The following is a 14,401-nucleotide window of genomic DNA, read 5'->3' as shown; positions in this document are numbered from 1 at the left end:
GCTAGATAACCGGTATGGTATATTATGCTGACTTGTAGCATATATCACGACTTATAAAAATAAAACGTCATATTTACATTGAATCTATGAGCAAGTGAGCAGGCCCATGTAGAATGTCTGCTTGTGAAGCAGCCGTCGTCGTCTCTTGACGTTGGCAAGATAGGTGTAGAAAGAAAGTAAAAGAATAATAAAGCCGGGTATAACAACAAAAAAAACCGCTTGCAGACGCTGGAAAAAAGTAGGAAGATGCAAAGGAATATGGGCTCCGAGATTGTGGAAGAATACACAACAGTCGTGGCTGTTCTCTAGTCAATGTCCATGGCGTCCGAGTCACCGTCGGCTTCGAACGGCCGCGGCGTGTCTGCAGGTGTGCTCGCCATGGAGGCGTCCGTCTCGGGTTGCAGTGGCAGCTCCTGCTCCGCCTTGTCCTCCTGCTGCCGCTCGCGAATTCGTGCGCGTGCGTCTAGGATGGCTTTGCGTACGCTGTCGCTCTCCCGCGGCACAGACAGCGAGCTTGGATCGTTATACAAAACCAGCTGCATGCCGGCTAGTTCGCCATCTTTGTTGGGCAGGATGGGACGTGGGACGGCCAGCTTCCCCTTGGTGGAGCTGCCCGACAACGCGGCCGTCCGTGCTGCCAAGCGAAGATGCTTGTCAATATCGGGGAGGAGCACGAGTTTGCCGTCACCGTCTACATCGTCCTCACCGGCTGCCGTATCCGTATCCGACGCCGAGCGCTCATCGTCGGCCAACTCGTCGTCAATATTATAGATGTAGACCTTGTACTTTGTGTCATCAACCCGCATGTCATCGTCTGCGCCAACGCCGTTAAAGCTTCGGACAGAAGATCGTTGTGAACGTCGTCTGGCGCTAGATAAAAGCGGTAACGGAGGAGACGGCGGTGCACTGTGTACTGGAGACATAGAGGCATCGGTCAGGGCCACCTCTTCTGGGATTGATGGCGGCACATTGGGCGCATCTTGAAGGGCCACCACGGGCGGTGGCTGAACGGCAGGTGCTTCCCGCGAGCTCTCAACGGGAACGTATAGCTTCGGGCCCGAGGCTTCTGGTTCCGTCAGCATCGGTTCCGAGCAGTTGCGGCTTCGATCCACAAAGTACTGCAAGACTACTCACCCAAGTTAAGAAGACTCAGCCGCTTGGACAGTCGCTCGTTACTCTCTGGTGTTTCCACAGCCTTCCGTTTACCGTGCCGGGCTAAGCCGGCGCCGACCGGAGTCGACCCATTGGTGGTATTATTGCGACGGGTGCCGTTGCTGTTTGGATGCAGCATCATCGTTCCTTTGATAGGGAAGCTGGCAGGGGCTGCTGAAATGCTGGAGAGTATCAGTATCGCGGGGACAGCTTGCAGCTGCCAGACCAGTCAATTGGGTGCGTCGTTGTTCCTCCGGTCTCGTCCTTTTCACTCGCTCCTCCTCATTGCACAAATCGCGTCCTGTCGCCCTTCCCCACCGCCGTATTTGCGTCTATGTTGCCGACTTCTAGCGGCCTTTGAGGTCCCCGTCCGTAACTGTCTCAGCTTGCTCCCTTGGTGCCTCGCAGCTCTGATTTATCTATCGGGCCACTTGAGCCGCTTGTTTATCTGAGCTCTAGAACCGCCTGCAGGCCGAGCCCTTATCTCGAACAACGTGTACTGCCAATAGGCGCCACTGGACCTGGTTTCTCGGCGCACAATCGGATAGCAGGCAAGCAAATGTCCTAGATTGCATCCGGGTTGGTGAGGAGACGAGACGAGGCGGCTGGACCTGGAGGTCGCGTGGCTGAGGGATGAGGTAGGTGTTTCAAGCAGGCGTCGGAACGGGTCGCTGCACGGTCGTGCGGGCGATTGCTGTGGATGAGTCACAGGTGCTGGTGTTTTGAAGATGTTTGGATTGAAGGCTGCATTCGTTGTGTTGCAGCTTCTTATCTTCTTGGCCTGAGATGCGACGGTCGCGGTTACTCGTTTGGTCGAATTGGTTGTCAGATGGCAAGCGATGGACATGGTGGTCGCGCTTTCCTTTTGTATGGGCAACAAGGCACTGCTTTCCAGGGCTCATGGCATGGCTGGCAGTGCGGCAGGTGCGCCCTAGTTCGGTATTGGCGTTGACTCATCCACCTGCACAACGGTTCTGCGACGGTAGTTGCCCCTCAGGCCATTTTGCCCCGCGACCTGCTATCGAGAATGTTCCTTCCCTCTCCAATGGCCAGAACGCTGGTGGAGAAGCTCGAGAAGGTACAAGTGGCACTCCTTCCCTATCGGCGACTAGCAACCACACACTACAAGTTGCACTTGCGATTCTTCGTTTTTTTTTTTAAGACTACGAAAACTACAAAACCGGCAGGAGTTAAAACCACAGCAAAACCTTTGCGCTCTACCACGGCACCTCTTTGCAAATCTCTACCCCAGACCACCACTCCCACGAACACTTCCCGACCACCGCCACCACGTTTTCTTTGCGTCCCCGTCTCGGAACGCTGTTTGCGACCCTCTCGACTGCCTCTCGCCCCGCCGCGCGCCCCAGACGCTTTCTCTCGTCCGCCCCCGCCGCAGCCATGGCCGAGACGCAGAAGTGGACGGGCACCAAGGTCCGCCAGACGTTTCTGGAGTATTTCGAGAAGCGCGGACACACAATTGGTGCGTGGTGGCTGTGGACCACATGGTATGCGTTCTCTGGACGTATTTGCTGACCTGACTCCTTGACAGTCCCCTCATCGTCTGTCGTGCCGCACAATGACCCAACCCTTCTTTTCACCAATGCCGGCATGAACCAGTTCAAGCCCATCTTCCTCGGCACAGTGGCCAAGACGGACCCTCTTGCGGGACTGAAGCGTGCTGTGGACAGCCAGAAGGTGAGTGGAATATCTTATTCTCGTCGCTTCGTGCCGCACCCTCGAACTATGACTAAACTATTCTCAACCAGTGCATCCGCGCAGGCGGCAAGCACAACGATCTCGATGACGTCGGCAAGGACAGCTACCACCACACCTTCTTCGAGATGCTGGGAAACTGGTCTTTCGGCGACTACTTTAAGAAGGACGCCATCGAGATGTCCTGGGACCTGCTCACAAAGGTCTTCGGCCTCGACCCCAGCCGCCTCTATGTCACCTACTTCGAGGGCAACCCGGACATGGGCCTCGAGCCCGATTTGGAGGCCAGAGATCTTTGGAAGTCTGTTGGTGTTCCTGACGACCACATCCTGCCTGGCAACATGAAGGACAACTTCTGGGAGATGGGCGACCAGGGCCCGTGCGGCCCTTGCAGTGAAGTCCACTACGACAAGGTTGGCGGCCGTAACGCCGCCGATCTCGTCAACATGGACGACCCGCTCGTCGTCGAGATCTGGAACAACGTGTTTATCCAATTTGATCGCCAGGCCGACAAGTCGCTGAAGCCGCTGCCGGCAAAGCACGTCGACACCGGCATGGGCTACGAGCGTCTCGTCTCGGCTCTGCAGAATAAGAGCTCTAATTACGCCACGGATATCTTCACCCCGCTTTTCGACCGCATCCAGGAGGTCACGGGTGCCCGGCCGTACACTGACAAGTACGGCAAGGACGACGTTGACGGCATTGATACCGCGTACCGTGTCGTCGCCGACCACATCCGTCTACTGACCTTTTCCATGGCCGACGGCGCCGTGCCCAACAATGAGGGCCGTGGCTATGTCGTGCGCCGTGTGCTTCGGAGAGGCTCTCGCTACGCCCGCAAGTATTTCAACGCCGAGATCGGCTCCTTCTTCTCCAAGATCCTGCCTGCGCTAGTTGAGCAGATGGGCCACCAGTTCCCGGAGATAATCAAGAAGCAGGAGGACATCAAGGAGATCCTGGACGAGGAGGAAGAAGCCTTTTCGCGGACGCTGGACCGCGGCGAGCGCCAGTTTGAGAAGTACGCCTCTGTCGCGGTTAAGAACGGCGGCGGTGCGCTCTCTGGCGCCGACGTCTGGCGCCTGTATGACACCTTTGGTTTCCCCGAGGATCTGACACAGCTGATGGCCGAAGAGCGCGGCCTCACCATCAACAAGGAGGAGGTCGACGTGGCGCGGGAAAAGGCCCGCGAGGCTAGCAAGTCGGTCAAGGAGGCCGTCCAGACATTTGCCAAGCTCAACGTGCACCAGATTGCCGAGCTCGAGAGCGAGCATAACCTGGAGCGCCCCAACTCCGATGCCAAGTACCTCCGTGGCGACCTTGTCAGCAAGATTGAACTCATCTACACGGGCACGGGTTTCGCCAAGAGTACCAAGGACATCCCTCTCAACACGCCCATTGGTATCCTGCTCGACAAGACCAACTTCTACGCTGAGTCTGGTGGCCAGGTTGCCGATACCGGCCGTATTGTCATTGACGATGTTGCTGAGTTCAAGGTGTTGGATGTGCAGGAATTTGGTGGCTACATTGTGCACAACGGCTACGTCGAGTACGGCGCGCTGAGCGCGGGTGACAGTGTCATCTGCGAGTTCGACGAGCTGCGGCGGCAACCCATCCGTAACAACCACACGGGCACGCACGTGCTGAACCATGCGCTGCGTGAAGTCCTCGGCGACGAGATCAACCAGAAGGGCTCGCTCGTCGACCAGGACAAGTTGCGCTTCGATTTCTCGCACAAAGCCGCCGTGTCGCTCGCCGAGATCAAGAAGATTGAGGACATGTCGAACGACGACATCCGCAGCAACCTCAAGGTCTACTACAAGGATGTGGACCTGGCCAGCGCGCGCGAGATTGAGGGCCTGCGCGCCGTCTTTGGCGAGACCTACCCCGACCCTGTGCGCGTTGTGTCGGTCGGCAAGGATATTGATGAGATGCTGAAGACGCCCAAGAACCCGGAGTGGCGCAAGTACAGCGTCGAGTTCTGCGGTGGCACGCACGTCGAGCAGACGGGCCAGATCAAGGACTTAATCATTGTTGAGGAGAGTGGCATTGCTAAGGGCATCCGGCGCATCGTGGCCTACACGGGTGACGCTGCACACCAGGCCCAGCGCGAGGCCGCGCAGATTGGAGAGCGTCTGGACGCACTCGAGGCGCTGCCGTTTGGCTCTGAGAAGGAGGCGGGCGTCAAGACGTTCGCCCTGGAGCTGAACCAGCTGGCAATCTCGGCCTTGACCAAGGACGAGCTGCGCACGCGGTTCGCCAAGGTGCAGAAGTCTGTGGTTGACGAGCAGAAGAAGCGCCAGAAGGTGGAGCTCAAGACGGCCGTCACGACGGTCACAGACCACTTTGCAAAGCCAGAGAACAAGGACGCCAAGTGGTACGTCGGCCACCTGCCCATCTCGGCCAATGCCAAGGCCATTTCGGAGGTCATGAACCACTTCCGCAACAAGGACAAGGAGCGGTCCGTGTACGTCTTTGGCGGCAGCCCGGATGACGGTGTCGTTCATGGTGTCTATGTTGGCACGGTATGTCTTATCACCACGCGGCTCCTGTCACCCCCATATTTAGTTGACTGTGTTTCTTTACTGACAAGAAGTAGGACCTCGCATCCAAGGGTGTCACTGCCGAGCAGTGGTCGACTGCTGTCAGCGACGTTATTGGCGGCAAGGCTGGCGGCAAGGAGCCTGCACGCCAGGGTTCAGGGACGAAGCCCGAGAATCTCACCAACGCAGTTTCGCGCGCGGAGGAGTGGCTGTCGGAGAAGCTCAAGGAACTGAAGCTGTGAGTGGTGGAAGTGAAAATCAAATAAAAATCATTTCTATTTTCTTAGCGAATAAGGGTCTGCCCTCGTCTATCATATCGCCTTTTCATTTGTCTTCATCTTTGTCATATTGTTTTTGACTTTTTTTTTTTGGATCGTGGGACATAGGTTGCAATTGGGAGAGAATATGTAGTTAACTTCTCATGTACCAAATATATGGAATATATTAAAGTTTCATGGCTGCATTATATATGTTCGTTTTGCGTTCTTCACACCGTCGACAGCACACTGGCGTTTGCGTACCAGCTGAGCAGAGGGTTCTCGCCACTGCGGGTCGTGGTGTTCTCGATCTGTGCCCAGTGACGCATAAACTGCTCGTGCGACTGGACACGTGACAGCTTGCCAGTGATGGCGCGGTATATGGCCTCGACGACGCGGAAGTCGGTGGGAAACATGATGTCAAAGTAGCCCTGGTGCACAAGCGGCGTCGACACGGGCACGGGCCGCCGCTGGAAGCGCGTCTGCACAATGGGTGCGTTGAGCCCGGCAATCGTGTCCGGTAGCGAGTGGAAATCACTCGTCACCAGGCGGTGTGCAGGGAAGTACTTTTCGAGCACATCGAAAAAGGCCAGCAGCCTCGTCGGCACGTACTCGGGCGGACTCAGATTGGGCGCAAAGGGCATGAAGTTGTGCTTCAGCGAGCGCAGCAGGCGGCTCGACGAGTACGGCAGCGGGAAGCGGCCCTCGGTGGCGGCGTTGCGCACGCGCAGGAACCGCGCCACCTCTGGGTCGAGCTGCGGTTCGTAAAACTCGTACATGTCGCCATTGGCCGCGAGCAGCACGACGCCCTGCAGCGGTTGCTCGGTCGTGACGTTGTAGCGCAGGCAGTCGTGCGCAAAGTTGTCAAACACCTCAAAGGCCAGGAAGAAGCACGGCGACGGCTCGCGGGCAGTCCAGTCAAAGATGGACTGGTTGATGATCTCGACGCGGCCGGCGTGGCCCCGCGCGGCAGCCGCCGACGCCGCCTCGGAGGAGCCATCGGCTGCGGCTGCGGCTGCGGTGGCGCTGCTGCTTTTCTGTTGGCTGCTGGCGCTACCGCCGCTGCCAATATACAGCTGCCGCTTCTGCAGCGCGGCCAGGTTGGACGAGATCTCAATGATCTTGTAGCGTGTGCGCTCGTAGATGGCCGGCTCATTGGCGCGCAGGTAGTCGAGGATGTTGAGCATCAGCGTGCCGCGGCCGGCACCCATCTCGTAGATAATCAGGTCGTGGTACGGGAAGCTCGTCAGCATATAGTTAGCGACGAGATAGCGCGCAACGGCCTCGCCGTAGTACGGACGGAACAGCTCGGTTGGCGTGTACCACAGCTGGCGCGTATCGGACGGCTCGCCACCCTGTGCTACGGCCTCGGCGTCCAGCCTGTCCTCAAAGTCTGTGTATCGCTGACCCAGGATGTCATGGAAGGCAGGCTCATCGCGCATTTCGCGGAAAGGGAAGGGCTCCTGGCCGGGCGAGAAAATGACAACTTGTTTGGAGAAGTAGCCGTAGTGTGGGTTGTAAAGACTGTCTAGACGAACGTTAGTCGGTGGATGGCCTTCCCAAGTCTCAAATGAACCGGACGCGCGCACCCTCAATAAAGTCGCGCATCAGCATCTTGACACGCCTTGGACGTTCTCGACGTTGCCGCAGCTCTTGTGCCGTCACCATCGGGTACTCTGCGTACTCGGCGGACATGTCTTCCGGGTACATGTCCGTGCGCTGCTGCCAGTCACTCTCGTTGGAGCGGCTGATCCGGCCGCTGCGTGGTGCAGCTGCATAGCCCCGAATCTGGCAATGGTCATGCTTTGGGGCGTGAGGTCTTGGCCGTGAAGGCGGTCGTGAAGCTTGGGAAGATCTCGCCGCCTGGAGAGACGATGCGAGACGGGCAAAGTTGCGCCGCGGCTGACACGCTGGATGGCGGAACAGCTGTCGGAACAGGCGCGAGACGAGTGGAGAGTCCATAGGCGGTCGGTAGACAGACGTGGAGAGCCCAATTGCTGTTTACATTTGCTTTTGTAACAGGGGAAATATCAGAGGCGGATTCAGGTGCGGATTGGCGATTTTCTCCCTTTCGTTTTTTGGTCGTCTTCCGCTGTGGATTCTGGTTCTGGAAAGCGCAACTGCTGGTTGGCTCGAGCTTCCTGCCAGTTTCGGCGGGCCTGGCCGAGCTTGTGGCAGGCACGACTCAGGCTAGCCTAAGCCAGAAGTACAGCAGGCTGTCACTATTTTTGGGAGGGGAAGTAGCGACCATATGTCGTCATGGAAAGGCGAAAGCGAGTGCCATAAAAAGGGCAACTCTACACTGAACAACAACAAACAGCACACGGCAGACAAAATAACAAACAGCGCTACTCGATAGGTGCAGTGTCCGGCACAGAATGTCTCTGCAAGACCACCCGAGGGCCTACGGCGCGGCCGCTCTCACGGTGGCGTTTGCAGCGGGCATTCTCGTCACGCTGGGCTTCAAAGACCTGTACCCCGATCTGGAGCACCGGTTTCAAGACAGCCTCGCGGAGAAGAGGAGCCAGCGGCGGGCAGCAGCTCTGCGGCGTGGCATGAGCAGAAAGAGCGACAGTGGAGGCTGGCTGCGCCGATCGGACACCGCATCGTCGACCCTGACGACTGGCAACAGCAGGCGGTCCAAGAGACGGCAAAGTAGCACCACCGAGGCCGGTGTCGTTCTCGAGGACCACGAGTCGCATCCCGTCTCCTCTGACGATGAGGCCGACGACTGGTCTCTTCTAGCTGCGTCCAGTGAGCTGCACCAGGGCACACCGCCCGTGGCCGACGGCATTGCTGGCTGCATCGGCAACACGCCGTTGATCCGCATTCGCAGTTTGTCCGAGGTGACAGGATGCGAGATCCTGGCCAAGGGCGAGATGTTCAACCCAGGAGGCAGCCCGAAAGACCGTGTGGCTCTCGGTGTCATCCGGGCAGCCGAGGCGCGTGGACTGCTGGTCCCATACCGTGGCGACACAATCTACGAGGGCACATCCGGCAGCACGGGCATCTCGATTGCGACTCTGGCCCGCGCACTGGGCTACCGGGCGCATATCTGCATGCCCGACGATATGGGCCTCGAGAAGTCGCAGCTGCTGACCGAGATGGGCGCCGTGGTGGAGCGTGTGCCGGTTGCGCCCATTGTCGACCCGGGCCACTTTGTCAACCGGGCGCGGCGACTGGCAGACGAGCACGAACGCCAGCACGACGACGGTAGCAAGGGCTTCTTTTCGGACCAGTTTGAGACACCTGCGAATGCCGAGTCCCACCGCCGGGCCACAGGGCCAGAGATCCTTCGTCAAGTGGCCGCCTACTCTGGTACACGGGAACACCAGCTCCACGTCCGCCAGCTTCAGCAAAACCCGAATCACGGGCCGCACCAAAACCAACCCTTACACGTCCATTCCCCACTGGCTGCTTTTGTCTGTGGTGCTGGCACAGCCGGTACGCTGACAGGCGTTGCACGGTACCTCAAAGAGGATGCCGGCCTGCGCAGAGGCATTCGCATCGTTGCTGCCGACCCACAGGGGTCGGGTCTCGCCAACCTTGTCCGCAACGGTGTGCTATACGCGGCGACCGAAAAGGAGGGAACACGCCGGCGATCGCAAGTGGACACCATTGTCGAGGGCATCGGCATGAACCGCATGACGGCCACGCTGGACGCCGGTCTGCACCTGATTGACGATGCGGTGTCGGTGACAGACACACAGGCCTGTCTGATGGCACGTTGGCTCGTCGAACATGACGGTATTTTTGCAGGCAGCTCAACCGCGGTCAACTGCGTCGCGGCCGTGGCTGTAGCTCTCACGCTTCCGCCCGGCAGCCGTGTTGTGACGGTGCTGTGCGACACCGGACTCCGCCATCTGAGCAAGTTCTACAAGAAAGTGGGTGAGATGAGCGCACGGGACGAGGCCAACGACAAAACAGGCACCGTGCAGCCAGACTTACATGGTGATGACCTGCTGGGTCTGTTAGGGTTACCATCTCGGAAGAGCGAGTAGTTCAGGGGGGTGAATAGTGAGTTAATGTGCGAAGAATGAGTCTATGTACGATACAATGGAAATGAGAAAAAGGCAAAGAGACATGACGACATTACACTGGCGATTTCTTGATACATGCCTAAATAGGCCCAGTGGGAATAAAATGGGTTAGATATATGAAGCAGAAAAAAAGAGAAAAACACCCCTTCAAAAAGTGCTACCATCACCGCCGCTGTCTTGCCACAACCTCAAAACTTTTATCTCTTAATATCTACCGTATGCGCTTTTCGGTCTCCTGTATTCTCTCCACCCGGAACATATGCCAACGGCTGGTAATGCATTTAGACATTAGACAGTGGATAGACACACATAAGGGAAGATAAGTGATGGAGAAAATGATGAAAAGAAGAAGGCAATTCCAAAAAAAAGGAAGAAAAAAAAAGAAACAGAAACAGAAGCCGAAAACCAGGCCCGTTACACCCATTGCCGCCCCAACAATTAAAAACATATAAATCAGTACACGCCAACATAAACGCACAGTAGTCAATGCGGTCACGAGAACTATGGTCAATGTTAGTATGAAATCCATAACGTGACTTATTGCGATGATAGTAAGGACCGCAGCCGTTGTTGCCTACCTTCCACCGGTGTCCGCACACCATACACTCGCAAAACGTCGTCATCGGTTCATCAGCACTCCGCGTCTGGGCCTGCGTGTAGCTGACCTTCTTTTGCTTGCACTTGCCGCACGTCAACGCGTCGCTGATGGACTTCTCCGTCATCGGCACCTGCGCCTTCTTCATGTTCTCCTTAGCCAGGTCCGACTCCAGCTGCTTGAGGTGCGCAGACTTGAGCTCGTCCGATGTCATCACCACAAATACGTCGGGGGAAATCTCGCCGGACACGACCCGCCGTGCCAGCGCGGGGTTCGACCGGTTCTTGAGGTTCTGGAAGAGCGACCGCAGCTTGGCGCGGTACTCGGTGGTCTCGCCCTTGTAGGCGACAAAGGCGGCCTTTTCGACCTCGATGGCCTTGACCAAGATGGCGTCGGCGGCCTCGACCGAGCGGTAGGCCAGGCCGTTGTACATGAGGCCAATACAGTTGTCGCGGCTCTGGATGCCGGTGCGGTTGACGTCGACGCCGTCCACGTCGAACTTGCGCTTCTCCGGGTCGCCCTTGTAGCGGCCGGACGCGGCAGGCGCAGGCGACGCTGTCTTGCTCTGGGGCGTGCTGGCCGAGGGCGAGGCGGTCTTGCTCGCTGTTGTGCTGCCGGCAGTGCTGCCGGTTCCGATGCTGCCCTTCTTCTTGCTGGCCTCGACGGCCTTGCGCCATTTGCTCACGATTTCAGCAGCCATCGACTTGACCTCGGCGTTGGCGTGCGTCCGCAGCTTTCCGACGATATGACCGGCTTTTGTCGACTAGAGTGGAGGGAGAGGGCGCGTTAGTTTCAGGACGAAGGCAGTAGACAAAACCAGGGAGTGCAATCGCCAAATCCTCACGTACCCGCAGCACCTCCTCCGAAGGCGCGGCGCCCTTCTTTAGCGTCTCCATGATGGCTAGGATACCCGGCACCGGCTCGTTTGAGGTCACGGCCTTGTTGAGCGCTTTGATGCGCGTGGTGAGCTCGCGCTCAATCGATTTGTCGGACATATTGGGCGATGTATTGCGAAGAGAGTTGGGTTAAGGTTGAGGTTGAGGCGTTTTCGAGAAATTTCGAAAGAATATAAAGACGGAAGGATAGATCGTCGCAAGGCTGGCTGCCGGCTGGGCGTGATATGGAAAAGGCTGTTGAGCAGGCGGGTGGCGATAACAGGGGTCTGTGGCGTAGAGGACGGGGGAACAGCCGAGGACGGAGGACGCTCAAGAAGAGGTGAAGAGCGACCAGTGCAGGTCGACGGTCGCACAATGCTATGAGAAGAAGGTTGGAGGTCGGACAGTACCACGCGAAACAAGGGCGTGGCAACGGGAGATCGACACAGGGTAGGGAACGTCTGAACGCAGCGAGGCTGGAGGAGTGTGGTCGTCGAAAGGAACAACAAAGAAAATAAAAAGACAAAAAGACAAGAAATTGGAGCTCGTGCGGGTGGCCACGTGCCAAGATATGCGCTGGCGGAAAACGTTCAAGAACACAGGAAATAGAACCCTGGATCAAAGTGCCGCACACGAGCCCGAATTGTCTATTCGGTCGTGGTTCGTAGTAGTGAAGAAAGAGGTGCACGTCCAGCAGTCTGGAGAAGCGAGGAGAGTTAAGACAGCTGCTTCTAGAATCGAAGTCGCGCCCAGCCAATGGTTATTGTGGGTCCCAGGCCATTGCTGTATTATATAAGCCATTTAAAGCAGCCCATCACGTGCACCTCATTTTGGACCCACTCTCAGCCTTGTGCCAGACCCGCAAGGCTGCGCATCCACGAACAACCACTTGACGATAGGAAGATGAACTGTATAGAAAAAAAGAGAATGGGGTTCAGATATGGAGGTATTAAGCCTTGAAAGTTTGTATGTGACAAGATACGATGATCAAAATCGCAAATTGTGTCCCTTTGAGTCCTGGAAGAGTCGTGTTCGCACGTTTTATTTTGCCTCTCCTCGGGCTGCATCGGCTTCCAACTACTTGGAGAAGGCCGTACGTTGTATATGTAGCATTAGAATAGCCAAAAATAAAATAAAACGTCAACTTTAATGTTGTTCAAAAGTTGGCTTCATCTCTTCAATCGGTACTTTCAAAGTCTGGCCTCTCTTGTCAGTATGTTCTCAGAATGCACCCTCTGTAAGTCGTCTGGGTCCCGCTATGACGTCCAGGTCGAATATTTTTGGATGGTCTGCCTATTTAAGGAAAAAAATTTGCTCGTATCGTCTGTCGCCTCCAGTCTACCTCTTCCTCTTTTCTTCTTTCGTCTGCTGCATACCTTGCTCTTCTGTACGATGAGCTCACTTGCTCTCATCGAGCGGCATTCAACATCCGAGCGTGCGAGCCGCCGCCTGAGCCAACCGTCCATCTTTCAAACCCCTGCCGCCTACTAGTCAGCCAGCAGCCAACCACGCGTTCAGTCTGTGTCTCTAGCGACCAAAGTCACTATACCACTGCTTTCTGTGCGAAGACTGACGTATGTCACCTGTTTCGCCCCCATTTTGTTTTGTATTTATCAGTTTTTAACAACCGAAAGTTAAAACCCAGTTGTCTTCCCTTGCCGCCCAAGAGCGCCGACGAGCAACCGAGACCAGACTCAGGGAAACGACTGCTCTAGAGACCATACCCGCTGGATCACAATCCGAAACAATACAGGGCAAACACATACCGAAAGCATGTGTTTCATTGAGTTTGTTGGCTACACGTGCGGGCACACGTCATTGCCTGTCCTGCGGCCGTGCCCACTGACCACGGCAAGCCACACCTTCCCGGCCTGCTCACGCCGTGGTGACAAGACTTTCTTTGCTGGCGAGATGTGTTCCGCCTGCCAGAAGATCGTCCACAGCCGCGCGACACAAATTGAAGAGTATGAACATCGGTTCATGCACGAGCGCGGCGTCTGTGGCTGCGAGACGGTCTTCCCGTACCTGATCCGGCCCCGCGTGATTGGCAGCTGTGACGGTGGTGGCAACGAGCACGCAGTCACTAGCTACCATGCCGGCGACTCTCATGGCAGAACAGATGTCTGGGCGGGCGATGGCGCCGACAGTACCTCCGAAACGTCCGAAATCCCGGAGACCACCGAGATTCAGTTGCCGCCGTTACTTTGCGAGGCCATAGATCCCGGTGGGCGCACGACTGTGTCCGTCCGTCTCTCCAGCTTGTACGCGGCCGAGTGGGTCGCTGACCACCGCGCGCGCCATGATACCGGTCTCTGTCAGTGTCGCGTCGACTTTCGAACCTATAAGGAGGCCAAATGTGATGAGATCGAACGGTCCGAGGTCGGGACAGGCGAGACCCAAGCCGAGAACGACACTGGAGCGTCACGATCTCTCCGTCGAGCAGTCTCCATGTCGGTGATATCTTCCAGCAGCGGCAGCGAAGAAATCACAACCCCGGTGCGGCAACTCACACGCAGCAGCTCGCACGACGACTTTTCGTACTTCTTGGCTGGAGACGGTCAGCAGGCCAATGCCTCCAAGGGCCTTGTGACCGCTGCGGGCGCATTGCAAGATGCACTGTACGACGCCCAGGGCAGCCAGGACCACGTCGTGCAGGAGGACGGATTTGTCGTAGCCCACACACCAATTACACCACTCCCCAGCAAGAGCGTGCGCTACGGAGGCGCTGTCTTTGCCGAGGTGCCCGAGTATCTCCGGCTTATGGGGCCTTTCTTATCCCAGCCATCTCCATACGCCCCCGGTAGCAGCGACCAGGCGATGATGCTCGATTGTGTTCTCGACGAGACTGGTGGGGAGTTGACCCTGGTCGAAGGGCACAGGAATGAAGGATTTAGCAGGGGAGCCGACCTCGTCCAGAACCAGTCCAGACAGTCAAGCGGACGGCCCCGGGCCCGGACGATGGCCAATATGAAAGAGCACCACGAGCAGCAAGCCCGCATGAGAGTTCCACTTGTCGGTTTTCCCATTGGAGCAGGCCCGGAAGGTGTCTCCCACGGAATCCCGTGGCGCAATCGACCTTCGTGTTGGAGACGCTCCTGAAGCAAGAACGAAGTTGGGGCGGGGAAATTAGGGGGGGCGAAGACGACATGCTATGACCCGATTAGATTATTGATGGGTTGGCAAACGCTGCAGACCTGGGGGTGCTGTTGTTGCAGAATGTTGCCCAAGG

The 14,401-nt window shown here is 57.0% G+C and overlaps 5 protein-coding genes across 5 annotated transcripts; 2 read left to right on the top strand and 3 right to left on the bottom strand.

The window, feature by feature from the left end:
* Window positions 1–305: 305 nt before the first annotated feature.
* Window positions 306–1,294, bottom strand: SPBR_08996 (uncharacterized protein; the record flags this gene model as incomplete). The annotated part of the gene is made up of 2 exons (XM_040767122.1): window positions 306–1,066; window positions 1,135–1,294. The coding sequence occupies 2 exons, from the start codon at window positions 1,292–1,294 to the stop codon at window positions 306–308; spliced, it is 921 nt and encodes a 306-aa protein (XP_040616473.1).
* Window positions 1,295–2,550: 1,256 nt separating this feature from the next.
* Window positions 2,551–5,647, top strand: SPBR_06523 (alanyl-tRNA synthetase; the record flags this gene model as incomplete). The annotated part of the gene is made up of 4 exons (XM_040764779.1): window positions 2,551–2,632; window positions 2,702–2,847; window positions 2,919–5,387; window positions 5,462–5,647. The coding sequence occupies 4 exons, from the start codon at window positions 2,551–2,553 to the stop codon at window positions 5,645–5,647; spliced, it is 2,883 nt and encodes a 960-aa protein (XP_040616472.1).
* A 245-nt stretch (window positions 5,648–5,892) lies between these two features.
* SPBR_07015 (uncharacterized protein) lies at window positions 5,893–7,624 on the bottom strand (the record flags this gene model as incomplete). Its single annotated transcript, XM_040765270.1, has 2 exons — window positions 5,893–7,190; window positions 7,252–7,624. The coding sequence occupies 2 exons, from the start codon at window positions 7,622–7,624 to the stop codon at window positions 5,893–5,895; spliced, it is 1,671 nt and encodes a 556-aa protein (XP_040616471.1).
* Window positions 7,625–9,426: 1,802 nt separating this feature from the next.
* Window positions 9,427–11,292, bottom strand: SPBR_06942 (transcription elongation factor S-II; the record flags this gene model as incomplete). The annotated part of the gene is made up of 3 exons (XM_040765198.1): window positions 9,427–9,525; window positions 10,302–11,060; window positions 11,146–11,292. 3 exons carry the CDS (start codon window positions 11,290–11,292, stop codon window positions 9,427–9,429), a joined length of 1,005 nt encoding a protein of 334 aa, XP_040616470.1.
* A 1,653-nt stretch (window positions 11,293–12,945) lies between these two features.
* SPBR_07316 (uncharacterized protein) lies at window positions 12,946–14,271 on the top strand (the record flags this gene model as incomplete). The annotated part of the gene is made up of 1 exon (XM_040765570.1): window positions 12,946–14,271. One exon carries the CDS (start codon window positions 12,946–12,948, stop codon window positions 14,269–14,271), a length of 1,326 nt encoding a protein of 441 aa, XP_040616469.1.
* Between the last annotated feature and the right edge of the window lie 130 nt (window positions 14,272–14,401).

The sequence above is a fragment of the Sporothrix brasiliensis genome, assembly GCF_000820605.1.
Source record: "Sporothrix brasiliensis 5110 chromosome Unknown Cont20, whole genome shotgun sequence".
Classification (NCBI taxonomy): Eukaryota; Fungi; Ascomycota; class Sordariomycetes; order Ophiostomatales; family Ophiostomataceae; genus Sporothrix; species Sporothrix brasiliensis.
This window is presented reverse-complemented; position numbering and strand designations above follow the sequence as displayed.